The sequence below is a fragment of the Tupaia chinensis genome, unplaced genomic scaffold, assembly GCF_000334495.1.
Source record: "Tupaia chinensis unplaced genomic scaffold, TupChi_1.0 Scaffold000250_1, whole genome shotgun sequence".
Lineage (NCBI taxonomy): Eukaryota > Metazoa > Chordata > Mammalia > Scandentia > Tupaiidae > Tupaia > Tupaia belangeri.
This window is the reverse complement of record NW_006159730.1, coordinates 1,517,472-1,544,418: the sequence shown is the minus strand read 5'-3', so window position 1 is coordinate 1,544,418 and position 26,947 is coordinate 1,517,472. Positions and strand designations below refer to the sequence as shown.

General features: G+C 44.9%; 1 protein-coding gene across 1 annotated transcript in view; it reads left to right on the top strand.

Moving 5' to 3' along the window:
• Window positions 1-19,418, top strand: part of HKDC1 (hexokinase domain containing 1) — a 52,912-nt gene extending 33,494 nt beyond the window's left edge. The window contains exons 11-18 of the mRNA XM_006148931.3: window positions 1,507-1,652; window positions 1,741-1,860; window positions 5,011-5,106; window positions 5,283-5,382; window positions 7,359-7,542; window positions 9,698-9,853; window positions 12,207-12,440; window positions 18,545-19,418. Coding sequence (XP_006148993.2) covers window positions 1,507-1,652; window positions 1,741-1,860; window positions 5,011-5,106; window positions 5,283-5,382; window positions 7,359-7,542; window positions 9,698-9,853; window positions 12,207-12,440; window positions 18,545-18,674 — 1,166 coding nt within the window. The 3' untranslated portion in view covers window positions 18,675-19,418. The remainder of the gene's footprint in view (window positions 1-1,506; window positions 1,653-1,740; window positions 1,861-5,010; window positions 5,107-5,282; window positions 5,383-7,358; window positions 7,543-9,697; window positions 9,854-12,206; window positions 12,441-18,544) is intronic.
• Window positions 19,419-26,947: the final 7,529 nt, after the last annotated feature.

Sequence of the window (26,947 nt, the reverse complement as noted above, 5' to 3'; positions counted from 1 at the left end):
CCACCCATTTTTCCTCCTAGACCTAACAACGCCAAATAACATATATTTTGTAGGCATTAAAAAAGCTCCTTTGGAACCTGCAGTTGACGTAATGGCTATGTCGCTAGACTCCCATGTAGTTGACTATAGTCTGAGTCTTGTACCCAGCAGCTTAAACTCACACCGGGCATATGTGCGTAAGTGCCCAAGATCCCAAAAGGAGAATGGAGAAGAAGGGATTGCTGCGTGGCCATCTCCCCCCTGGGGGCTGGGGGTTGCAGGGGATGATTTCTCACTTTCTATCTCTCTCTCTGTCTTTCTAGAGAGCGCACGCACCCTATAGCAAAAACCTCTCCCTCCAAAAAAAACTTTTAACAAAGCAGTAAAATACACACACATACATGAAAACTAAGTTGTCTTATTATGATATATACTCCAAAACCAAAAAAGAATTAACACCTTCACCTAGGGGACCAGCAGGTGGCGTGGTGGTTAAAACACTGGACACTCCCACATGGTTGACCATGGTTCAAGTCCTGGACCTGGTGGCTTGCTTTCTCACTTTCTGTCTCTCTCTCTGGTCAAATTAAAATATATGAATGAATAAATAAAATTAAATAAAATAATTCTTTTTAAAAAATAGAGCTGAATAGGGCTTCAGAGAGATGGCTGACAGTGGCATCTCTGGCAAATTTAAGGAGCAGTAAAAAGATGAGTATATGAGACAGAGATTGAGATGAGACATTCTAGGACAGACTTTGAGGCTGCCAGGCATTGGGAAAGAGAGGGCACTGCCCTCAAGTGGCCTGTGCCTACTCTGGAGGCAGGACTCACTATAATTTTTTGTTAGTCATGGCAGGGAGGGCCATGAGGATCCAAGCAAGTAGGGGGGCAGCCAGCAGAGACAGAAATTATCATTTCATACCAGTGATGAGTAATTCTCTTGACTGCATAGACATGGCAGAAAGACCTTCCACAGTTCCCTGCAGTCAGGATAGCGTGGCCTGGATTCACACTCAGAGGTACCTTGAGTACAAGCATCACACATGTCCTTTACCAAATACCCCACACCTGGACATGGTTCCTCAGGGCTCCCTACAAGACCATCAGTCAGTGGAATTTGGAGCCACAAGGGCCTTCAGAGGTCCAACCTTCTGTCTTTTGAGAGGTGGAAAGACAGGAATCAGCTTCCCCTGTTGGATACAAGGTGATTTCTCAGAACCCCAGAGCCCTTTACTCCAGCCCAGGGTTTGTTCCCTGGCACGTTGCTGGTGGTAGCGTAGGTGGTGCCTGAGCCTTTGCTACAGGGAAGTGGAGGCTGAGGAAAGCGGTCTGGCCTCAGACAGGCCCCGGTGCCTGCCCAGGGCCCTGACGCCGTGCAGTGCTTGCCACCTCGCTGGCTCATGAGCTCCTGGAACACTGGCTTAATCCGTTCAGCCTCAGCATCTCCTCTCCCTCTGACCGCCCGATTCGAACCCCTGCTCAGTGCATGCTGGTGGAGTGCAGCCCCCACTTTCTCTACCACAGAGAAAGGAAAATTCCTCGCCCTGGATCTGGGAGGCACTAACTTCCGTGTCCTCCTGGTGAAGATCAGAAGCGGACGGAGGTCGGTGCGAATGTACAACAAGATCTTCGCCATCCCCTTGGAGATCATGCAGGGCACAGGCGAGGAGGTAATGCCAGCAGGGAATTTGCACTCCGTGGGGGCTAGCCGCCAGCCTGTGTCACGTGACCTGGATGACCCTCTCTCTCTCCCTGCAGTTGTTCGACCACATTGTGCAGTGCATTGCCGACTTCCTGGACTACATGGGCCTCAAGGGAGCCCAGCTTCCCTTGGGCTTCACATTCTCATTTCCTTGCAGGCAGGCGAGCATCGACAAGGTAAGACAGCCTGCCAGGCCCATGCCAGCCACCCATGGAAGGCCATCTCCAAGCAGCTCCGAGTTGCTGTTCTTTTTATTTAGAGGTCTCAGGATCAGAGCAGCTGGGGAAATAAAATAGAAAATTTCAACCATTTAATTTTTACTATATATGAGGTTCCATTTCTCATTGTTTTTTGGATTGATGTTTTCAAAAGAATTTAGTAAACAATAGAAGCGTGCATGCACATGAGCCAGTAGGTGGTGTAGTGGTTAAGGAATTAGACTTCCTCATGGACTACTGTGGTTCGAGTCCCAGACATGGCAGCTTGAAAATCATGCTGGGTGTGTATGCGTGCTCAAAATCCCAGGAGGAGAATAGAGGAGAACGGATTGCAAAGTGGCTTTCTCCCCGGGGGGTGACTTTACACTTTTCCTCTCACTGTTTCTCTCTGGTGAGCACATGTGCCCTATTATGGCAAACCCCTTAAAAACACACACACACATACACATAATATTGCTATTAAAAGTGAGCTCAAATCATATTATGCAGAGCTAGAAAGAGGAAATGACCAGCTATGGCCAGTTAAAACAACTGGCAATAAACCACCTGTGTGTTCCTGGGCGGCTGAGGTAAATAGGGAAACAAAACAGCTTGTAGGCTTTTATAGTCAGATGAGAGAAACCTTACCTCTACTTCCTGAGAAATGCAATTCTTTCCAGATATTAGCATCTCAGAGGAACTTATCTCTAGACACTTATTTAATTTTTAGTCGACATCAAAGACACAGATAAGAGGGAGGAGACCAATGGACAGCAGGAAGCAAAGCCCTGGGTGGCTAGGAGAAAAAGAGAGAATTAAAAATATGTATTATTTTTGTGTAATTGCAATTTATAAGAAAGAGAGTTTTGGGACCAGCAGTTGGTGTAATGGCTATGTCGCTGGTCTCCCATGTAGTCGACCGTGGTTCAAGTCCTGGACCTGGTGGCTTCAGCTCGTGTGGGGCATGTGTGCTTGTGTGCCCAAGATCCTGAGAGGAGAATGGAGGAGAAGGGATTGCAGCATGGCCACCTCCCCTGGGGGTGATTTCTCACTTTCTGTCTCTCTGTCTCTCTGTCTTTTTGGTGAGCACAGACGCCCTATAGCAAAAATCGCCCCCATAAAAGAAGAGTTTTTTTCAGGTGGGGTATCTCTCTCTAACATTTTACATACACTAGCCAGGAAGGAGCAAAGGGACCAGTTTCCCAAGGACTCTGGAGAGAATGAGGGAGTCTGGGGCTTGCTGGCTAAGGGCGTTGGGTAAGGGGGTGCCAGCCGTGTGGTTTATGGTAGAAAGTGTGTGTGTGTGTGTGTGTGTGTGTGTGTGTGTGTGTGCATGAGAAAGAGGGCAAGAGAGAGAGGCAGGGAGGAACACCCTCAGGTTTTATCACGCACCGCCATCAGATTTGGCACCTGTCCCAGGAGCTCTCCTGGCCTAGACACCACAGCTCCACCTGTCCTCACCCCCCACCCGCCCCTACTTTCTAAGTTAGAAACTCTGGGACTGAACTCCCACCTCAGGCTAGCACCGTAATCTTGGGCTTCTTTTTAAAACTGAAACTATTGCTTTGTCAGCATTATAAAATATATCACACATAGTATTTTGTGAAAAGTTGACAAATACAAACAAAAGAGAGACATTAAAAGGCACTCATAATCGTGCACGGAGAGAAGTACTGCCCACCCCTTGGTGTCTATATTGTCCCAGAGCTCTCTTGAGGTTTGATTGTGTGTATGTAATTTTAAAAAATTATATCTATCTATCTATATTTCCATTTATTATTATTATTATTACTATTTAATTTGACTAGAGAGAGACAGAGAGAAAGAGAAAGTGAGAAAGCAAGCCATCAGGCCTGGGACTCGAACCATAAATGGCCATGTGGGTGTCCAGTGCCTCTAACCAACACACCACCTGCCGGCCCCATGTGTGTATGTAATTTTAAAATAAAAATAGACTAATTCACTATCTGTATTTGTTAAATGTGCTTTCACTTAACAGAGTCTAATGACTGTCTCTAACATCCTATGTTCTCTTATACCAGGGTTTTATGGTTGTATAACATTTCTTGTATCAACATGCAAGATGATAGACTCATATCACTGGAATTATAGGAGTCTCTAGTTTTTCACTATGAAGCATGCTTTTCTAAAAATATGATTTTTAAAAATTCATGACAGAGCATGTGCATGTGAGTGCAAAAGAGAGAGAGACACGCACCCCACATGGGGCCTGGTCATGCCGTGATCCGCTTCCTCCCGTCCTCAGCCTTTCAGATCTTGGGCTGTCATGCATGGGCCTGGTGTGTTTCAGGCTGACTGGGCAGGGAGGTGAACTGCCATTGCCACATGGGACCTTTTCCAAGCAGTGCATTAGCACTGTGCCACAGAGCCGGCCCTTGGAACATGCTTTGGTGAACATTTTGCAGGATTACTATTGATCACATCTCAACCTATCCTTGGCTAAACTAGAAGTGGGATCGCTATGCATCCAGGCCTTTCTTCTGTATAGCCATGACAGGGGCACGCTGTGACCTTTGCAAGAGACTTGTCACAGTGATGGTCTCAGCAGCAGCCCTGAGACACGCACCCCACACGGGGCCTGGTCATGCCGTGATCCGCTTCCTCCCGTCCTCAGCCTTTCAGATCTTGGGCTGTCATGCATGGGCCTGGTGTGTTTCAGGCTGACTGGGCAGGGAGGTGAACTGCCATTGCCACATGGGACCTTTTCCAAGCAGTGCATTAGCACTGTGCCACAGAGCCGGCCCTTGGAACATGCTTTGGTGAACATTTTGCAGGATTACTATTGATCACATCTCAACCTATCCTTGGCTAAACTAGAAGTGGGATCGCTATGCATCCAGGCCTTTCTTCTGTATAGCCATGACAGGGGCACGCTGTGACCTTTGCAAGAGACTTGTCACAGTGATGGTCTCAGCAGCAGCCCTGTCTGAGCCTTGCGATGCCTCAGGGCCCAGTGTTAGGGCTGCAGAGGCAGAAATGCACTTGAAAGAGACTGTCCGTCTGCAGGAGACTGGCCGTCAGCTCTTGTCTTGGATCTGATACACATCAAGATACTGCAGTGGTCCCTGCAAACTATTGCTCACAGGAATTTCCCCTCGTTTCTTTCAGGGAACACTCATAGGATGGACCAAAGGCTTCAAGGCCACTGACTGTGAAGGAGAAGACGTGGTAGACATGCTCAGGGAAGCCATCAAGAGGAGAAATGTAGGATGTGGGGTTGAGGCTCAAGTCTACCTGCCCCCTTCTTCCGGTCCCCTCTGCTCTGTCGTCCTATGCTCAGTCCTTGTGACTCTGGTCTCTGCCCACCCTGGGCTGCTCTGCCCCATGTTAGCCTGTTTGGTTTGCACATCCTGCTTACCATAGAGCTGCTTCCTTTGCAGGAGTTTGACCTGGACATAGTTGCAGTCGTGAATGACACAGTGGGGACCATGATGACCTGTGGCTATGAAGATCCTAACTGTGAGATTGGCCTGATTGCAGGTAAGTGGCCTAAGCCCATCTTTTCCTTTGAAGGGTCCCTTTTAACATATGACAGGTGGGGGTGGTAGGGGTTCTTGTCCCCTTATACGGAGGCTCTGTCCAAGGCAGAGAGGAAGTCAAGATCAGGATTCCAGGTCACCTAATTTCTAAGTCTTTACTTAGTATCTTTATTAAAGCTCCTAGACCAGGGTCACCCTTTCTGCTGAAGAAGGTGAATGACATAGAAGAGGTTTTTCAAATTAGGGCCTTGGGGGAGATTGTTTTGGGAGAAATGAGACCACAGATAGACTACATTGGCCTGGGGCTTAGGATTTTCCTTTGGGTTCGAAGATGCACCTCCTCTGTTCTCTGAATTTTCTTGGCTCCCAGGTTGCATAGGAAGAAGAGCTAGAAAGAAACTTAGGGAAGGGGAGGAAAGTGGCCTAAGGCAATATAGGCATTTTAGGGGTCTGTGAGAAGTCTGGTAGCAATTAAGGGCAAGGGTGGATTCCAGGGGGGTGTGACTCTAAGAGGTGAGGGCATAGGTGGGGTTTCAACAGGTAGAGATAAGGACATTGCAGCCCGGGTGAAATAATGATACAATCTGGAAAATTGCCCCAGTTGGTTGTCTGGGCTTCCTCAATGTGAGCAGCAGGTGAAACAAGAGGACGGGCATACAGTGAGATATCGTTAATGCCAGGCAAGAGGTTTCACCTCACTCTCGTGGCCCATCCCCATGACCTTGGGCAGGTTGCTCATTTGGTTTGAGTTTCTTCATCTGTGGGAAGGGTGGGGCTAGATCTTGGCGTGCACATAGGTGAGGCCCATTTCACTGAATATAATAGCTGCCTGCACTGTTGTGTTGAGCTCAGTTCCTGGGCAGGAGAGGAAGATGATTCACAGATGCCAAGCATTTACTTATCCAAGACTAGATGGTTCCTTGTAGTCTCTTCTAGTTCTGACAACTAATCATATGGCTACTCGGAAGCTTTACGTGTCTATGGCTTAATCTTAATGATGATGATGATGAAGATGGCAGGTACCATTTACTGAATACTTACCATGTGGAAGAAACTTACGAATATCATCTCATTTTTTTTCTTTATAACAAATCCATAAGGCAGGTATTATTTCCTTTTTACAGATTAAGAAACTGAGCCTTGGGACCAGCAGTTAGCATAATGGCTATGTCGCTGGACTCCCATGTAGTCGATCGCGGTTCAAGTCCCAGATCCGGTGGCTTAAACTCACCCTGAGTGTGTATGCGTATGTGCCCAAAATCCCGAGAGGAGAATAGAGGAGAAGGGATTGTGGTGTGGCCATCTGCCCTGGGGGGGATTTCTCGCTTTCTGTCTCTTTGTCTCTCTCTGTCTTTCTGGCGAGCACATGTGCCCTATAGCAAAAATCTCTCAAAAAAAAAAAAAAAAAAGAAAGAAAGAAAGAAAGAAAGAAAGAAAGAAAGAAAAAGAAGAAAAGAAACTGAGCCTTTGAGAGATGAACTCCTTGCCTAAGTTCACCCGGTTATGAGTGGGTGACTCATCCCTGTGACTCCGGATTCTGCCCGCCTTGGGTTGATCTGCCCCTCTTGAGCCTGTTTGGTTTGTACTACCTGATGCTAGCCTAAGTTTATGTTTTGGAGTTTTGTTTCTTAGAGATTTTTTTTTGTGTAGGGTATATGCATTTGCTGGAGAGAGAGAAAGACAGAAAGCAAGAAATCACCCCTAGGAGGAATGACTATGTTAGAATCTCTTCTTCTCTATTCTCCTCTTGGGATTTTGGGCACACATGCACACACACGCACACACACCTGCACCTGGTGTGAGTTTCAAGCCGCTGGTTCCAGGACTCTAGGCATGGTTGGCCTATGGGAGTCCAGCGACATAATTGTTATGCCATCTGCTGGTGCCCCATCAAAGTTCTTATTCACCACCCTGTACTGCTTCATTAAGATGTGGCGATGTCTTTGAAGTCTAAAACCCCTTTCCGGTTCCTTTCAGGAACGGGCAGCAACATGTGCTACATGGAGGAGATGAGGAACATTGAGCTGGTGGAAGGAGACGAAGGGAAGATGTGCATCAACACAGAGTGGGGAGGATTTGGGGACAATGGCTGCATAGATGACATCCGGACCCAGTACGACAAGGAGGTGGATGAGGGGTCCTTGAATCCTGGCAAGCAGAGGTGAAGAGGGCAGACGTGTACATTCACGCAGTCTGTGCAGGGAGCTCTGGCCCAGAGCTCAGGGAGCGGTGCTGGTCTCACATCGTAGGCACTGCGGCTTGGTCTGTTTACTACAGTTCTCCGTCCGTGTCAGTGCCGGATCTTATCAGAACGAAGCATAGTACTATGACTAGTTCCCAGCAGGTGGAAGGAGAGGATTCTTTTCCAATTATCATAAGGCACCTTAAGAATGAGTAGTGGCTCTGGAAGTGAGACAGAGGCTGTTAGAATGACCTCTTGCTGGGGGCTAGGTGTCACCCAGCATGTGCATAGTGACTTAGTGAGCCCTCTTGGGAAGGGCATTAGTAGGCCTGTTCAGTGGGTAACATCTTCAGATTTTCAGGAATCTTGTTGGTGACCTCTTCTGGAGTGGGGAGGGACTGCCTATGCTGGATAGGAGTGACGGTTCTCAACCATGATGCCATGTCCTACCAAGGTCTGCAATTATTTGTGAGGTCCAATTACTAACCATGCTAAAAATGCTAAAAATAATGATGTAAGAAACAATTAGAGATTTTTTTCTTTGAGAGGTTTTTGCTATAGGACGCATGTGCTTGCCAGAAAGACAGAGAGAGAGAGAAAGCGAGAAATCACCCCCCAGGGGGATGGCCATGCCACAATCCCTTAGCCTCCATTCTCCTCTTGGGATCTTGGGCACGCACACACATGCGCCCAGTATGAGTTTAGGCCACTAGGTCCAGGACTCGAACCACGATTGACTAAATGGGAGTCCAGCGACATAGCCATTACGCTTACTGCTGGTCCTGAAAAAATGAGAGATTTTCACTTGCATTCTGATATATCCTCTTGAGTAAGAGAGGGGAGCAGATGGAGACAGGGCTAGTGTGGTACGTAACCCAAGCGCATCCACTGGAGCAGGGTCTGGCAGACTTTCTATAAAGAAGCAGAGAGTAAGTGTTTTAGCTTTTGCAGGTCACAACTCATGACTTAATATGTAAAATAAGGGAAACATAGATCTGTTTGAACAAATGGATGGTGTCCAAGTCAGAGCTTTAGCAGGTGGAAAATGAGATGGGCTGCCTGGGCCGTGGATGCCTGGGGACCCAACCCGAGAACATTAACCGGGAAGAGGCTTGGGCAAGGCCAGGATCTGCCCTGTGGGTTCCTCACCTTCCCTTGGCACTAGTCTTTGGAGCTGGAAGGCAGGCGAGTTGTAACAAGCCTAGCTGCACCGAGAATTGCTCCCCTGAAGAAGGAATCTTATTCCAAACCCCAAGTCAGAGCATCCAAGTATCCTGGCTGTCTCAAGGAGCAAGTTCCTGTGACTTGGTTTTGTGTCTGTTGTCCATTTTTGGACTGAGCTTTTAAGTGGGCAGCACATTTGAATTTGCCTTGCAGCCACTGTGATGTGTCTGTATTGGTGTTGGTTCCTGATCAGCTAAGAGAACCTACAAGTCTCAGACACTCACATTTCCATTTGGCCCTGTGGGAAATGGAAGACGAGCTCTGTGTCGCTGTTAATAATGATGATGTTGCTGCTCATATACTGTGCCAGTGCCCCCTTAGCATTTCTGCAGCTACTAAGCCCCTTGCCCTTTTGCTTCCTGTCCCCAGGGAGCCCACAGCCTGGTGGGAAGGGGGAAGGGCATTAACTTTTGGGGCACCCTGGTGTGTGCAGGCAGACTCTAGTGGAGCAGATTTCTTCAGATGTAAAGCCGAGGAGGTTCTTAAGTAGAACAAGTTGGTCATTCAAAGCTTAGGAGAACTGGCTTGGGGCCAGAAGTGGGACTGACTTGCTAAGGGCCCACTGTTCACCAGGTGCTGGCCTCTAGCAGTCTGTGGGGTCGCAGTTTTGCTCCGTGTTTGGTAGATGGTAGCTTGCAGTGCTAGCTCACGTCCTACAGGTGGTCTGCAGGGGGCTGGGCACTGGCTTCCTGTGGGTGCAGCTCCACAGCCAGGCTCCCTACTCCTGCAGTCTTTTGCTTTGCCTTTCCCCGGCCAGTGCTGCTGAGGGAAGCCCGCCAGGCCTACTTCCAACCAGGCAGAGGCAGGTGCCAGTAGCTGTCCTCCATACCTGGGTCTTCTTTCCTTTCAGGAACCATCGCCCACGCTGATGTCTCTGCCCTCACCAATCTTCTCTCTCTTCCCCACACAGATACGAGAAAATGACCAGTGGGATGTACCTGGGGGAGATCGTGCGGCAGATCCTGATTGACCTTACCAAGCACGGTCTCCTCTTCCGAGGGCAGATTTCAGAGCGTCTCCGGACCAGGGGCATCTTCGAAACTAAGTTCCTGTCCCAGATCGAAAGGTGACATATGATCCCAGTTCACCTGCTCCCTGTGAGAGGCTCTCACTGGGATGTGTCACCTGGTGGCTTGCTTTCTCACTTTCTCTGTTTCTCTCTCTCTAGCAAAAACTTTTTTTCAGTATTTCCCTATGGAGGCACTGTTTTTCCTTCCTTCCTTCCCTCCTTCCTTCCTTATTTCCTTCCTTCCTTCCATTTGCTACAGGGCATGTACACACACACACACACACACACACACACACAGAGAGAGAGAGAGAGAAGTTGAGAAATTACCCCCATCTCTTCCATTTTTTTCTTGGGATTTTGGGCACACACGAATGCACATGGTTGATCTGATATTAAAGTCGCTGGGTCCTGGACTCGAACTGCTCAGTCGGCCATATGGGATCCAGCACCTTAATCTCCATGCCATTTGCTGGCCCTGGATGTGCTATTGTTTTAAAAAAGGTAGCTCCAGTTTGCACCATCACCGTTAGGTACAAATGCGTCTGTCTTACTGTTTTGTGCTAGCGCTGGATTATCAGAGCTTTTATGTTTGGAATTTCTCTCAATTTATATTCTTTTAATTCTTCTGGTCTTTATGGTCAGATGCCTCTTTTCAGAGAGAGAAAAAGGGAGCGCTTCATAAATGACAGCAATGTACCTAATGAGGAGCCCTGGGTGAGGAGACGGAGGTAGGCCAGCAGCAGCAGTGGTTCTGTTGAGAGGTGTCAATTTGCTGGTGTTCAGCATCCTTTTTCTGTCAGTCTTCAACTCACAAGATCCAAACTAACAGGTTAAACGTCATCACCTTTGGTGACCAGAGGAGTCCTCCTTTGCTGAGGGAAACAGCTTCTCCCTCATGTGCGACAGAAAAGCAGAATGAGTTATCTTTGTCTTGCCTTTTTATTTTTTCTGTCCCAAATAAAAAAAAAGGTTGTTTGTGGACAAAGGCAAGGTGCCAGCACTTGTATACCTCCAGAAATATGTGCTTCTGCTGCACAAGAGGTGTCTGCTTTGAAAGCTTTGGTTTCTATGGGTTTGTTGATTTTTTAAAAAATATTTTCTTTTTTAATATTTATTTATTTAGAGATTTTTGCTATAGGGCACATGCACTCATCAGAAAGACAGAGAGAGACAGTGAGACAGAAAGCGAGAAATACCCCACAGGGGGGATGGCCACACTGCAGTCCCTTCTCCTCCATTCTCCTCTCGGGATCTTGGGCACACACGCATATGTACCCGGTGTGAGTTTAAGTCACTGGGTCTGGGACTCAATCTGTGGTCAACTACATGGGAGCCCTTATGCTCATTGCTGGTCCCTTGACATCTTAATAGATTTTCTTCTCTTTTTTTTCTGTACAAGAACAACTTTTTTTTTAAGCCAAGATTATACAGTACATAGTATTTTGTAATCTATTTATCACTATGTGGTGAATAGTTTCCATGGCATTACATATTCTCAAGTGAACTGATCTTCTTTAAGGCCTGCGAAGAACTCTGTTGTCTAGCTGTACTACCATTTACCTCCTGCATCCCCTACATGGCCACACAAGTGGTTTCTCAGTTGTTCTTTTTTGATAACACTCTTCCTTGCTAAGTGTTACCTGAGACAATCAAGGATGTGACTTCACATGGTTTAGTTTGGGAGCCAGAGCTCTGTTTAAGTGCCATCAGTTAAAACTAGTTCTCTGTGAGATAATCAATGTCTGGACGGGAGGCCAGCCAGTCCCCTTGCTGGATGGTTCTATGCGTGTGTTTGCAGTCCTACTGGGCTCTCGTTCTCTAAGGCACTGTGTGTGTTGTATATTTATTTATTCACTTGCTTGTTGAATATACCCAGCCTTATGCTGGCTGCTACTGAGAATGCAGACTTATCTTTGGTGAGCATATAAACTATTAGAATTGAAAAGAGAAAGCAGAAAAGCAGTAAAACTTAAATAGAAAGAAAGTTGCCCTACACTCGAATGGGGCCAGGTACGGGGAGCTGGCGTGATGGCTGGAAGAGTGCTAGAGTTGTCACCAGGCAGCTTGTGTTTGAAGCCCTGCTCTCTATTCTCCAGAAGGCAAGGCTCCAGCACCCTGAACCTCAGCTCTTCTAAAAAGTCGGTACGTGTTGTATTGGTTGCTGAATCTAGTAATAGCTCCTAGTGAGGTCATAGACATGAACATGCCTAACACAAGAGGTAGTCATGCTTTAGTTTTTTAAGTGATGGAACTTCCTGGGGTGATGGACCTTCTCAACAACTTAGCTGTTTCCTGGTCTTTTCTCCTCCATCCTGCTGGAGCATCTAGGGGTGGGAGGTCATGAGTACTATCAAGCAGATTGCAGGGCCCCAGGAAGCAGGTCCTGACAACCTGCTCTGCTTGCCTGCAGCGACCGGCTGGCCCTCCTCCAGGTCAGGAGGATCCTGCAGCAGCTGGGCCTGGACAGCACATGTGAGGACAGCATCGTGGTGAAGGAGGTGTGTGGAGCTGTGTCCCGGCGGGCAGCCCAGCTCTGTGGCGCTGGCTTGGCCGCCATTGTGGAGAAAAGAAGGGAAGACCAGGGTCTGGAGCACCTGAGGATCACCGTGGGTGTGGATGGCACCCTGTACAAGCTGCACCCTCAGTGAGTAACCATGAGAAGTATGGGAGACAGAAGGTTCTGGGGGTTGAGTGTGGACTCAACACAGCCTGATTGGCTGCAGAATGGGGAGATGCATCCCTGTCCTTTCATGGAAGGGAGTGCTGTGTGGTGAAGTTACCTGTTGAGTCTGACACATAAGGTGTGAACTCATGTGGGACAATGAGAGCCCCTCTCCACCCTAGGTTTGTCATCTGTAAAGACCAGCAGTAATAGTGTCCACCTCACAGGACTGAATGCCTGAGGATTAAATGAGTTACTAGGTATAAAGTGCATCGCTCAGTGCTTCTTCTCATAGCCCCACCCAGCCTCACAGGTAGTTATGAGAACTGAATATACCACAGAGAACAGAGCATGTCAGGTGTGAGCTGGGTATAGTTTTCTTAGGTTGACAGAGGATGAAGAGCCCAGTCAGGCAATGTGAGTTTGAATCCTGGTTCCACGATGCAACCACTTAGAAGCTGAAAGGATTAGGGTCAGTTTCTTGCTCTCTCTCTCTCTCTCTCTCTTTTTTTTTTTTTTTTTAGAGTTTTTTGCTATAGCGTGCATGAGCTTGCCAGAGAGACAGAGAGGCAGAAAGCGAGAAATCACACCCCAGGAGATATGGCCATGCCGCAATCCCTTCTCCTCCATTCTCCTCTCAGGATCTTGGGTATGCACACACATGTGCCCAGCATGAGTTTAAGCCACCAGGTCCGGGACTCGAACTGCGGTCTGCTACATGGGAGTCCAGCGATGTAGCCGTTATGCTAACTGCTAGTCCCTGTTTCTTGCTCTCTTTGGGACTTCATTCTTTTTTCTATAAAATGGGGGAAAAAATGTACCTACCTTAGAGGTTGTGGTGATGATTAAATTAATACAATTACATTAAATACAAGGGGTCTTCAAAAAGTTAATGGAAAGATGTACTATGAGAAAACTGCATGAATTTCAAACATTTTTGCACAAATAAACTTGTACTTTTGCCATAGGGCGGGTGCCACCACGCCCATAAACTTGTATTTTAATTCCATTTTATATAGAGTTTTTGAAGCCTCCTTGTAGTGTCTACAGAGTGTGTGGCACATCAGAAAATCTTTAGGGGCCAGCAGCTAGCGTAATGGTTACATTGCTGGACTCCCACGTAGTCAACTGTGTTCGAGTACTAGACCTGGTTACTTAAAACTCACATCGGGACATGTGTGTGGATGCCCAAAATTCTAAGAGAAAAATGGAGGAGAAGGAATTACAATGTGGCCATCCTCCCTGGGGAGTGATTTATCACTTTCTGTCTCTCTGTCTCTACAGTGAACACATGCACCTTATAGAAAAAAGCTCTCTTAAAAAAAGAAAGAAAATTTTTATTCATAATGGCTGTTATTTATTTTTTTAAAAAAGAGATTTTTTAAAAAGAATTATTTAATTTTATCTAGTCATTCATTTATTTTAATTTGACCAGAAAGAATGAGAGAGACAAAGCGAGAAAGGAAGTCGCCAGGTCCAGGACTCTAACCGTGGTCGGCCATGTGGGAATGTCCAGTGCCTTAACCACCACACCACCTGCTGGCCCCAATTTTTAATCAATGTTTTACATTTTGTTTTGGTGAGGAGAAAAAGTAATAACAAACTTATGAAAATTTCCAGTTATGCTGAATGTATTCATGAATGTATTATCACTGTAACCCTTGATCCTTAACCCTCCCTGTGATGTGATTAGTTATCCAAAGTAATTGGCTACTATTTTCTCTTGGGTTTTCCCTAAGCAACACACAGTTTTGGTCTGATTCCTGCAAATGCTCCCTTAAAGCCAGACTTGACTAAAGGAAAAGAAAAAAATCACATGATTGTTTCAATAGGTGCAGACTAAGCATTTAATAAAACCAACACTGTTCTAATGATAAAAGCAAGAAACTCAACGAATTAAGAATGAAAGAATTCCATAACCTAACAAAGAGCATCTATGAAAGCCCATGGCTAACGTTATATTTAATAATGAAAGAGCTGGTGCTTTTCCCTCAAGGTCAGGGATAAGATAAGGAGGACCACTTTTACCCCACTCCCAGCATTATGCTGCCTCTAGTTCTGCTTCCAGGTGGTCATTTGATTTTTGTCTCTCAGTCAAGTCTTAATTTAGGAGAGAGGCTTATAGGAAACAGATTAAAAAGATATGACCACCAAAAGGAAAATAAAGAGTAAGTCTGTCCAGGGTATTTAAGCAAGAAAAAGAAATAAAAGGCATCCAGAGTGGAAGGGCAAAAGTGAAACTTGCTTTATTTGCATATGACATGATTTTTGTATATAGAAGACCTGTAGACGCTCATGCACACACATGCACACACACAACCTACTAGAACTAATAAGTTGAGTAAGGTTCAGGATTCAAGGTCAACATACAAAAATCAGTGATTCTTTTATACCCTTGCAATGAATAGCCCCAAAATGAAATTAAGACATCAATTCCATCTATAATAGCGTCTACATACAAAACCAAAAAAATTAGGAATAAACTTAAAAGAAACACAAAACTTTTACTCTGAAAACTGTAAAACATTGAAAGAAGTAAAAGAAGATCTAAAGAAATGAAAAGACACTCCATGTTCAAAGATTGGAAGACTTAATATTATTATGATGGCAGTACTCCCCAAATGCTCTACAGAGTCAACCTAATCCTCGTCAATGGCTCAGCTGATTTCCTTGCAGAAATTGACAATGCACTCCTAAAATTCATGTGAAAGTGGAAGGGACCTAGATTAACCCAAAAAATCTTAAGTAAGAAAAGTTGGAATACTGATATTTACTGATTTAAAAGCTTATAAAACTCAATAATCAAGTCACTATGGTATGGGCATAAGGATAGACCTATAGATCAATGGACTAGAATTCATAGTCCAGAAATAAACCCTTGTATTTATGGTCAAATGACTTTTGACAAGGGTGTAAGACAACTCAATGTGAAAGAAAGTCTTTTCAACAAATGGTGCAACAACTGGTGCAACAACTATCCACATGCAAAAACATGAAGTTGGACCCCTACCTCACATCACCTGCAATATTAGCTCAAAATGGATCAAAGATCTGAATGTAAGAGTTAAAACTATAGAACTCTCTCTCTCTCTGTGTTTTTTATTTTTGCTGTAGGGCATTATGTACTTGCTGGAGAGACAGACAGAAAGAGTGGGAAAGTGAGATGGCCATACTGCAATCCCTTCTCTTCTATTTTCCTCTCTAGATTTTGGGCACACATGCATATGCACCTGATGTGTTTTTCAAGCTGCTGGATGCAGGACTCAAAAGTGCTTAGATGACTATGTGGGACACAGCCACTTTAACTACCATGACAGTGGCTGGCCTAGTATAGAACTCTTTAAAGAAAACATAGATATAAATCTGTGTGACCTTGGTTTGGCAATGATTTTTTTAAATATGACATCAAAAGCACAAGTGATAATAGAAGAATAAGATACATTGTACTTAAATAAAATTAAAATTTTGTTTGTTTGTTTCAAGTACACCATAAGAAAATGAAAAGATGAACCCAGACTGGGTTCAATTCCTGTAAAGGCCAGGCCTGGTGGCACGTGCCTGTGACTTCAGCTACTCAAGATGTTGTTGCAGGAGGATTATGACATAATGAGGCATATCTAAACAAGTAAATAAATATTACAAATGGGGAAGAAAGATTGTATTTTAAAAAGTGAAAACTCACAGAACAGGAGAAAATATTTGCAAGTCGTATCAGATAAAGACCTTGTATCAAGAACATACAAAGAACACTTAGAACTCAACAGTAAAAAGACAACCAAATTACCAATCTGGCAAAGAATTTAAATAGACATCTCCCCAAAAAAAGAAACGAAAATGATCAATAACCAAATGTAAAGTTATTCAGTATCAGTCACTAGAGAAATTAAAATCTAAACCATGAGATACCACTTCATACCCACTAGGATGACGGTAATAAGGACATAGACAGTGACAAGTGTTGATAAGGATTTGATGATGCTGAGAAAGTAAAATAATGTGGCCACTTTGGGAAGTAGTTTGGCAATTCCTAAAAAAAGTGAACATAGGAGGCCAGCAACATAGGTGGCATGGTGGTTAAGGTGCTGGACTTCTATATGACTGATTGCAGTTCGAGTCCCAGACCTAGTGACTTGATAACCATGACAGGTGCATGTGCATCTGTGCCCAAAATCCCAGGAGAAAAAGGAGAACAGATTGTGGAGTGGCCACCCCTCCTCATGGGTGGTTCCTCACTTTCCCTCTCACTTTTTCTTTCTGTCTCTTTCTAGTGAGCCCACACACCCTATGGCCAATAAAACCAAAAACCAAAACAAAAAATACTTTAAAAATCTTAAAATAACATAGAGCTACTAGATGACTTAGCAATTTCATTCCTAGTTGTACCCAAGAAAATTGAAAACATATATTCACATAAAAATCTGTACGTGAATGTTCACAACAGCATAATTCGTAATAGCCAAAAAGTAGAAAAAGCACAAGTATCCATCAATTGATGAATTCATAGATAAAATGTGTTATGTGTATATGCACAGGGAATATTATTCAGCTGTAAAAATGCATAAGATCCAGATGGATACTACATTGCTGAACCTTGAAACATTATGCTAAGTGAAAGAAATCAGACATAAAAGTTTATATATGATTCCACTATAATAGATGTCCGGAATGGACAAATCTAGAGATCTAGAAAATAGATTAATGGTTGCCAGTGGCTCCTGGGTGTTGGTAGAAATGGGGAATGTCTACTAATGAGTATGGGTTTTCTTTCTAGGGTATTGAAGATGTTCTGAGATTAGATAGCAGTGATAGTTGCACAACTTTGCAAATTATGAAAAACTACTGAATTGTACACACAAAATATGGGGGAAAAAGACTTGATTGATTGGTGATTGCCAGGCCATTATTTCCTTTCTCCTAGGCAGTTTGAGCTAACTATCTTACGGTGTCTCCAGTGAGACATCAAACCTTCTCCTTCCACTTAACTGGCAGAGCTCTAGGGAGAATTAGTGGTTGATCTGGCATCACCCACCATTAGAGTCAGGTTTAGAATGGCTTTGGCATGCCAGCCCTCAGAGATGGTGACCGTCTGTATTCTTCATGATAATCCAGGATTCCCAGACCTGAGGTCTAGATGCCCAGGCCTCTAGTAAACATTCTTTGACACTCCCCACCCCACACTCCAGCTCCCAGAACTGGCTCAATAACTCTGACCCACAAGCCATGCATTGAAATGGATTTAATATCTCAAAAGATAGTTGAGAGAAGACAAGTATCACTATGATTAAGACTGTGTGCTTTAGGGAAAAAATAATGAGCAGAGAGGGGGATGGGTGAATGATGAACAGATAAAGCAAATACGGTGACATTTTAATTTTGTTGAATCTTGGCTGAGGGTGTACAGATGCTCACCTTACTATTCTTTCAACTTGGCTATAACTTAAAAATATTCAAAATAAGAAGTTGGGAGATTTGAATAAAAAAGGGTGTGGTGTGGAAAAAGACAGGACTGAGTCAAATACTAATAAACTTACTAGTTGTACAAACTTGGACAAATTTCTTAACTTTTGAGCACTGATTTTTTTTTTTTTTGGAGAGGTTTTTGCTATTGGGCGCGTGTGCTCGCCAGACAGACAGAGAGAGACAGAGAGACAGAAAGCGAGAAATTACCCCCCAGGGGGGATGGTCACACCGCAATCCCTTCTCCTCCATTCTCCTCTCGGGATCTTGGGCATGCACGCACACGCACCCGGCATGAGTTTTAAGTCACTGGGTCCAGGACGCGAACCGCGGTCAACTATGTGGGAGTCCATCAACATAGCCATTACGCTAACTGCTGGTTCCTAGCACTGATTTTTTTTGTGTGGTAGAGATGCTAACATCTTCAAATAAGTTTTGTTCTGCATTGATATTCTGTGTGTAAAAGTCCCTGGCAACTGGTCCAATTAAAGGTAAATTTTAAACAACTGTTTAAGAAGCTATATAGAGTAGTGGGAGGCAGCCTGGAAGAAACAACCTAGATTAGAATCATTTATTATATGCCGATCCCATGTGTAAAGACTGAGGCTGTTTCTCCCTCTTTTTCATAGCTTTTCTCGGATATTGCAAGAGACCGTGAAAGAACTAGCCCCTAAATGTGATGTGACTTTCATACTATCGGAAGACGGCAGTGGAAAGGGAGCAGCTCTGATCACAGCTGTGGCCAAGAGACTGCAGTAGCCACAGAAGGAAAACTAGGGGCTCCAGGGCTGGGCCTGGTGTTTCCTGGATACTGACCAGCTTTCCTTTGGCAGATGAGTTGGTCAGGGACCAACAGGCAACTTCCTGGATGACTTCAACTTCTGGGTGGCCAAAAGAAAACCTCAAGTTCTCCGGGACCCTGAGCATCTTGTTTTGCAACAGCATTAAATGACATCACCATTTGGTGTATTGAGGCCAAAGACAGGCCAACTTGTGAAATCAAAGCAACTGGCCTGAGAAATCCCCTTTCAGCCAGTCGTTCAGTTGGGGGACCTGAGCTTTCAGTTCTTGAGAGCTTTGGGTGCTTTGGCTGCTAAACTTGAAAACATATATAGACTCTTCCTAGGTGGCCTGGCTGATTGAATTCCTCGCTGGGATGAGATCAAGCCTCCTACCTGTGGATGAACACTTGAAAGGGAGAGGAACTCATGTAACGAACCAGGGAACATCTGCTCTAACTTATCTTTGTCATGTTAACCTCACAAGTGAAGAGCAAATTCAGCCCCAAGATATGGAGTGGTTAGTGGCCAGGGAGCCCTGTCGGAATCTTTCCATGCCTGAAGTTATGTCGCACAAACCACACTTTGATAAGTGTGGTCACCAGGTGGGGTCCTATTAAGGCATCTTATCTTTCATTCTACATTTGTTGCTGCTGTTGATAGTTGTTTTAAGGACTCTTAGATATATGAAATCCAGTAAATGAATAAAAAATTATTTGCTTTCCCAAGAAATTTTGCATGAGGTGTTGATGCTTCTAGTGGGAGACCCTCTTGGTAACTCTGTGCTCTGTTGGTAGAATAAGGGACACAGAGCTGGAAAGAGTTTGAAGAGCTCTTTTTATGTCCAAACTTGCTAAGAATAGGTGGAAATATATGAGCTGTCTTCCACAATATGCTTAATACATTATCCAAATTTCATTTGAATGAAAACATCCAGTGACTTAGCATTTACCACATAGTCCTGCAGCTCTTGATTTTGAATAGCTGGAGTTGAACAGAAGTTCTTTTCACCTCCAAACTGATCTCTGCCTCCCTGGAACTCAGTTCCTCCTTATCGTCCTCAATTTTTTTTTTTTTTTGAGAGAGATTTTTGCTATAGGGTGCATATGCTCACCAGAACGATGAGACAAAAAGTGAGAAATCACTCCCATGGGGAATGGCCATGTCGCAATCCCTTCTCTTCCACTCTCCTCTTGGGATCTTGGGCACATATGCACACGTGCCTGGCATGAGTTTTAAGCTGCCAGGTCTTGGACTCGAACCATGGTCAACCATGTGGGAGTCTAACAACGTAACTATTACACCATCTGCTGGACCCAAGTCTCATTCTACTCTCCAGACCTGTGTGGAATTGGCTTGTGCCTGACCATTTCTCCTCTCTTTTTATCCTCCCTCTCCTTTATTTGAAATGGCTATGACGTTCTTCTCTTTTTTTCTGGGAGGGGAGAGATTTTTGCTATAGGGTGGATGCGCTTGCCAGAAAGAGAGAGACAGATAGAAAGCAAGAAATCGCCTCCCAGGGGGGATGGCCACGCTGCAATCCCTTCTCCTTCATTCTCCTCTCAGGATCTTGGGCATGTACGTATATGTGCCTGACGTGAGTTTAAGCCACTGGGTCCGGAACTCGAACCACGATCGACTACATGGGAGTCCAGTGACATAGCCATTACGCTAACTGCTGGTCCCTGGCTATGACTTCCTTGCCACATAGTTATCTGAGCTTCTTATCTAGCCTAGTAGATTGTAAACTTTTATCAGACACATTTTTGTGTTGTCTAAGTAAACCCAGTTCTGTGTCATTTGTTTTAAATACTTGTTGGAAGGAGGCATAATGAAAAAATAAAGCTTTTTGAGAAAACTTCCTTGAAAAAAGTGGAAACCATTATCATGGGGAAAAAACTAACAAAGGTAATACTCCAGATTATCTAGGTTGATTCTGATTTATGTGTATTATTACATATCTAATTATATATCACTTTAATTCCACAAAGCGTTGCTGTCTGCCTCTTCATGAGGTTGATTTCCAGCATTGAGTTTCACCACTTCTTTTTAAAAAATAATTATTTATTTTAATTTTTATTTATTTATTCATTTAATTTGACCAGAGAGACAGAGAATGAGAGGGAAAATGAGAAAGCAAGCCACCAGGTCCAGGATTTGAACCATGGTTAACCATGTGGGAGTGTTCAGCACCTTAACCACCATGCCACCTACTGGCCCCTGCCACTTTTTATTTTTTAAGAGAGAGATTTTTGCTACAGGGCATGTGCGCTCACTGCAGAGAAAGAGAGATAGAAAGCAAAAAAATCACCCCTCAGGGGAGATGGCCACACTGCAATCCCTTCTCCTTCATTCTTCTCTTGGGATTTTGGGCATACACGCGCCCTGTGTGAGTTTTAAGCTACCGGCTCCAGGACATGAACTGCACTTGACTACGTGGGAGTCTACTGGGTCCAGGACTCGAACCGCAGTTGACTACATGGGAGTCCAGCAACATAACTGATATTCCATCTGCTGGTCCCAAGCGTCAGCATTTCCAAAGCAGGATGTTTAGACAGAATGGAGGAGGCTGAATATGAAATGGTGAAGAGAGGCCAGCCAGGGCTGGGACAGATGAGGAGGCTGAGAGTTCTGGGGAAGAGGGGAGTTTCATACATTCAGTAAGCATGTATGTTGATACTGCTACATGGATCCTAGATTTACTGAAATTAACTTTTAGAAAATAAAATTTTTTTGGAGAGGTTTTTGCTATAGGGTACGTGCGCTGGCCATAAAGACAGAGACAGAGAGACAGAAAGCGAGAAATCACCCCCTGGGTGAATGGCCACACTTCAATTCCTTCTCCTCCATTTTCCTCTTGGGATCAGACACACGCACGCGTGTGCACGCACACGCACCTGGCCTGAGTTTAAGCCACCGGGTCTGGGACTCGAACTGCGGTCAAGTACATGGGAGTCCAGTGACATAGCCATTATGCCAACTGCTGGTCCTGGAATATTTTAAGAGGGCCAGCAGGTAGTATGGATCTCACATGGCTGACTTCGAGGTTCAAGTCCTGGACCCAGTGGTTTGAGAAACACATCAGGCATGTGTGTGTGCATGCCCAAAATCCTGAGAGGAGAATGGAGGAGAAGGGATTGCGTTGTGGCCACCCCCACTCCCTCTCGTTGTCTCTCTTGCCCCTCTCCAGCAAATGCATGCACCCTATGGCAAAAACTTAAAAAGTATTTCACAGTAATACTTCTCTGAAGAAATATATGGATTTATTAAATTTATCTTTTTGGGGCTGGCAGGTGGCATTGTGATTAAAATGCTGGACTCCCACATGGTCACTCAGTTCGAGTCCCGGACCTAGCAGCTTACTTTCCCACTCTCCCTCTCTCTCTGTCTCTCTGCTAAAATTGACTAATACTACTAGTAATAATTTTAAAAATTTAAATAAAAAATTTAAAAGTTTATCTTTTTGTGTTTTGAGGTTATGGCCCTTTAGAGAAATCTTTTGCTGTATAAGATTTTATCTTAGTCAACCTTGTTACCTTTCCTCAGTTCTCATTCCTTGATAGAAATCCTTGGCTTCCAGCCCCCTTTTCCCTGTTCTGTCTCTCCTTGCCATCCTTCCCAGACAGATGATCTGGTTCAGAGATTTGGATTGCTGTATCACCAAGCTCTCCCACGAGTTAGTCTCTCAGTGCACGTGCGGCAGGTTAGAAGAGGTCACCTACCCTAGATCTCTCCCTGCTGTTGTACTTACAAGAAAACGGAGCTCTGAGGTATCTAGGCAACCTTGCACATTCTGATTATTTGATAGCATCATAGAATTCTTGAACCAGAATGGAAACTCCAGAGAAGTGAGACCTTCACCTTGCCATCTTTAGATGGGCCGGCCCTTGAAACTATCTGGGACAATGGAGGGGTAACTTCTCTTGAAAGTTTACTAGGCAAGACCAGCAACCATACAACAAGGTAAACTGTCCTCAGGACAACCCCATGCACTTTTCCTTTTAAGAAGAGCATCTGTTTTCTTTTCTTTTTTTTTAATGAGAGAGAGAAATATTTTTGACAGATCTTTTTCTTGTCACAATTCTCCTGCCCCAGTTTCCCCATTAGCTAGGATTACGGGCACCTTGCCACTGCACCTGGCCTGTTTAATGGGTCAAGGAACCAATCTAGGCCTTCCATGTAGCCCCAGCCTCATGCAATGGCACCAACCTATGGACCACTGCAGCTGGACTCGAGAACGTCTTTACTGACATTTCCTAACCTCCGGTTACTTTCTCCCAGTAACCTTTTGGCTAGAAAAAGCTAATGAATGTAGATTTAAGGCCTAGATTTTCTCCATGATGCTGCCTCTCCAGAACAAGTGACTTCATTCCTATTTGACTCTTCAAAAATTTTCTTTCCTCTTTTTCTCACTAGCTGGAACGAGTGCTCCATGAGAATAAGGACGTGGGTGTCATCTCAGAGCCTACCATAGTAGGTGGCATTGAATAACCATTGGTCAGTTATCTAAATGAAAGAATGAATGCTCAGACAAGTATGTGAATGGACTATTACTTTCCCTTGAATGTCGCACTCTTCTGCTCCACTCAGTGAGACTTGAGCCATATTCCCAGTGGGTACTCTGTAAGCGAGACAGAATGTAAGAAAGTACAACAGGGTAGACGGCCACACTGCAATTCCATCTCCTCCATTTTACTCTTGGGATTTTGGACAGGCATGCCACACTCCTGGCATGTTTCTGGAGCTGCCAGGTCTAGGACTCAGATCATGCCTTAACCACCGCACTACCAGCTAGCTCTGAGCAATTTTTTATATGCCTAAAAGAAAATGACTACAAAGAAAATCAATGGTATTGAATTTTTGTATTACATTAAAATATTAAAGTGGTGCTACAGTGATATATATGCTTATTTGTGAATGCATTATATAAGGGGGAGCTTCAAAAAGTTCGCGGAAAATTAGAATGAAAGTATGAGTTCATTTTGGTTCAAAAAAATGTTTGGAATTCTGCATAGTTTTTTTCATGATAACATTTCCCATGAATTCGGAGACCCCTTGTGACAATGTGCATCTGGAATCTAACACCAGTCATAATTCCGAAGTCCCCATAAGTATAAACAGTATTTTTGCGATGACAGCGCAGACATGAAAATACTTATAGTTTCTCTGGGAGGCAACCACAATGCTACTAATGTACCGTGCTTTGCGATTCACGTTTACAGCTGAAGGAAGTGCTCCATCTCAATGAGAGACTGTTGAAGGTAAACTGGTAATTTTTTCCCAGAGAAACATATGAGTTCCCTCTCCCCCTTGAGGGTCCCTGGAGCCCAGTTAATAATCCCTGCTAATTTAGGGAGCAGAACTTAACCTCTGCACCAGGTTTTTATTTTTTTTTTCCCCTAGGTTTTACTACAGGGTATGTGTACTCACTGGAAAGAATCAGAGAGGAACAACGTGAGAGATTACACCCCCCCCCCAGGGGGGATGGCCATGCTGCAATCCCTTCTTCTCCATTCTCCTCTTGGGATTTGGGGTACACACACACAAGTGCCTGGTGTGGTTGTTCAAGACGCCTCCACACCACCTGCTGGCCCAGCCTGTTCAGCATTTTTAACCTACAGAAGCAGTCATTTCATATGCTGCAATTGATACACAAAGATGGCTGCTTTTTTCGTCAGTGGTGGTAATAAAAATGGGATTATATTCTATACATTACTCTTTATCTAGTTCTTTTGGCTTACCAAAGCAATGTATGTCCTAATTGGGAAACCATTATGATCTCTCGTCTCCTGTATTTTCATAGCTCCTTATAAGCCTAAATAAGCACTTTTGTGTCGTTGGAAAAGTCATGATTCATTTTTGCATAGGAAAATACGGCATGACTTTTCCGACATCCCAGTGTTTTCCGGGTACTCCATGCTGGTAAAAGCTTGTTTACAATGAATTGTGGAGGGAGGGAAAAGGGCTGGGCACAAAAATAAATCGGATGGGCTTTGTCACCTGATGGCTAAGGGAGTCAGATCCCACATGGCCAACTGAGTGATTTGAATCCTAGATCCAGCAGTTTGAGAAACATGCCGGGCATGTGTGCAAGTGTGCCCCAAATCCCAACGGGATGGAGAAAGGGTGGAAAAGGGATTACAGCATGTCCACTCCCCAGAGGAAGTACTTCCTCCCCTCCCCGCTCTCTCTGATTCTCTGTCACTCTCTGACAAGTGCATGTACACTCTGGCAGATAAAGAAATTAAAAATAAACCTGATGATAGGATTAAGACTGAAGGGGCAGAGGAAGTGAGACTGACATTTTCCAGAGAAACCGACAGGTTCACTGACGTCCCAGGTCAAATCCATCTTCTGCCGTTTCTTCTTCTTTTTTTTTTTTTTTTTTGAGAAGTTTTTGCTATAGGGCACGTGTGCTTGCCAGAGAGACAGAGAGAGACAGAGAGACAGAAAGTGAGAAATCACCCCCCACGGGGGATGGCCACACCGCAATCCCTTCTCCTCCATTTTCCTCTCAGGATCTTGGGCATGCACACACACACGCCTGGCGTGAGTGTAAGCCACTGGGTCTGGGACTCGAACCACGGTCAACTACATGGGAGTTCAGCGACATAGCCATTACGCTAACTGCTGGTCCCTTCTGCCGTTTCTTCTGACCCTGGCAGTGTCTGCTGCAAAGCTCCGAACTGTCCGCACTGTGACTGACTGGCTTGCTTTTCTTGGGTACACATGTGTTTAATCCACGTTTGTCTGTGGAACTTTGTGAGGGTTTCGTGGTTCCACCCTGTCCATCCTCCACTCACCACACCCTCCCCCGCCAGTGCCTGGTACCTGGAAGGCCACACTTCCTGGGTCCTATTGGAAATCCATTTCTCTCGAAGAGAGCTAGAACTATGCAGTCAGTCTCTGGACCAGAGTCTAGTCTGTCTGGATTTCTGTCTTTGCTTACAGGGTCAGGGAATGAAGACAGGGGGCGAGGACAGGATAAACCATCCCAGGATTGAATCTTGGATCTGAACCGTTGGACAATGCCTGGAGTTTTGCACAAAAGAGAATTGAATTGTAGATCAGCTGGGAGGTTATTGTGATGGCTGGGTGCCCTATGGCTTCCTAGGGCTGGACCATGTGGGAGCACATAGCTGGCATTTTTTGCTTGAGATTAGGAAGTCTTTTGCTTCCTATGTGAAGAGGCTTGAAGTCAATAGACTGTTGTGTTAGGATGAAGTCTTTTTTTCCCTTTTTTTTTTTTATAAAAATTAAAGAGATTTGGCTGGAGTTGTTACGAGGATGTGGGCAGATGATCTCTCTCTCTGGCGTTTGGTGCAAAGCCAGTTTAAGCGCATGTGGTAACATTTTTGCCCGGCCTCATCGGGAGTGTAGAGAAACTGACTCCAGTCTCGGAGAAGTGAGCTTTTATTGTGGTGTGACTCTCCAAAGACCAGAAGTGTCAGAGCCCCATTTCATAGTAAGTTACTTTTGAGATGTTGTTTTGGTGAGTGCTATGTCATCACTCAGGGCTGACGTCATGTCCAGATGGTGGTGTCCCTGGGAGCCTTCACAGCCTGGGGGTGCAGTGGTGGGTGGTGGGATGACCTGGCTGAGAGGCGACTGGCTCCTTGTGTTGTATTTCTTCCTGGATGTCAGTCTGGTCCTCTGAGGAATGGGTCAATTATCTCTCTGCCCATTTCCTTGCATCTTAAGCGTAAGATAGTGTGCATGTCCACGTTTAAAAGAGAATTTAAGCAGCTCTTTTGAACTCTGCCACATTGTGTTTTTGCTACGTTGGGTCTTTTGTTAGCATATTCTTTGAAGTGGAACTTGTTCAGTGTTGACTTCGGTTTCTGGATTTGGAGAAGAAATTGGGTAGTACCCAATGTCAGAGAGACTGAGAGGGTGGACTGGGATTGAAGGGGGATTTGCAGGATGCGCAGAATGATTCAGTGGACTGTGAATGTATGTAGAGTTGACTGTGATGAGGAACCTCAGAATGACACAAGAAACTTGTTCCTCTAGGAGAAAAGTAGGTCTCAGGTTATAAAGTAGTTAATACTCATGGAAAGTAATAACATGATTTGTGGTTCAAACATTTCTTCCTAACCAGCCAAGTCATGAATGTAGGACTTAAGAGAAACCACAGGGAAGGCCCAGCCACAGTGGCACAGGAGGTAGGGCTCTGCTGCATGATGCTGGAGCCACATGGGAGGCCTGGGTTGGATCCTGGGTCAACCTGAACACGGCAGCCCTGCCCACCCG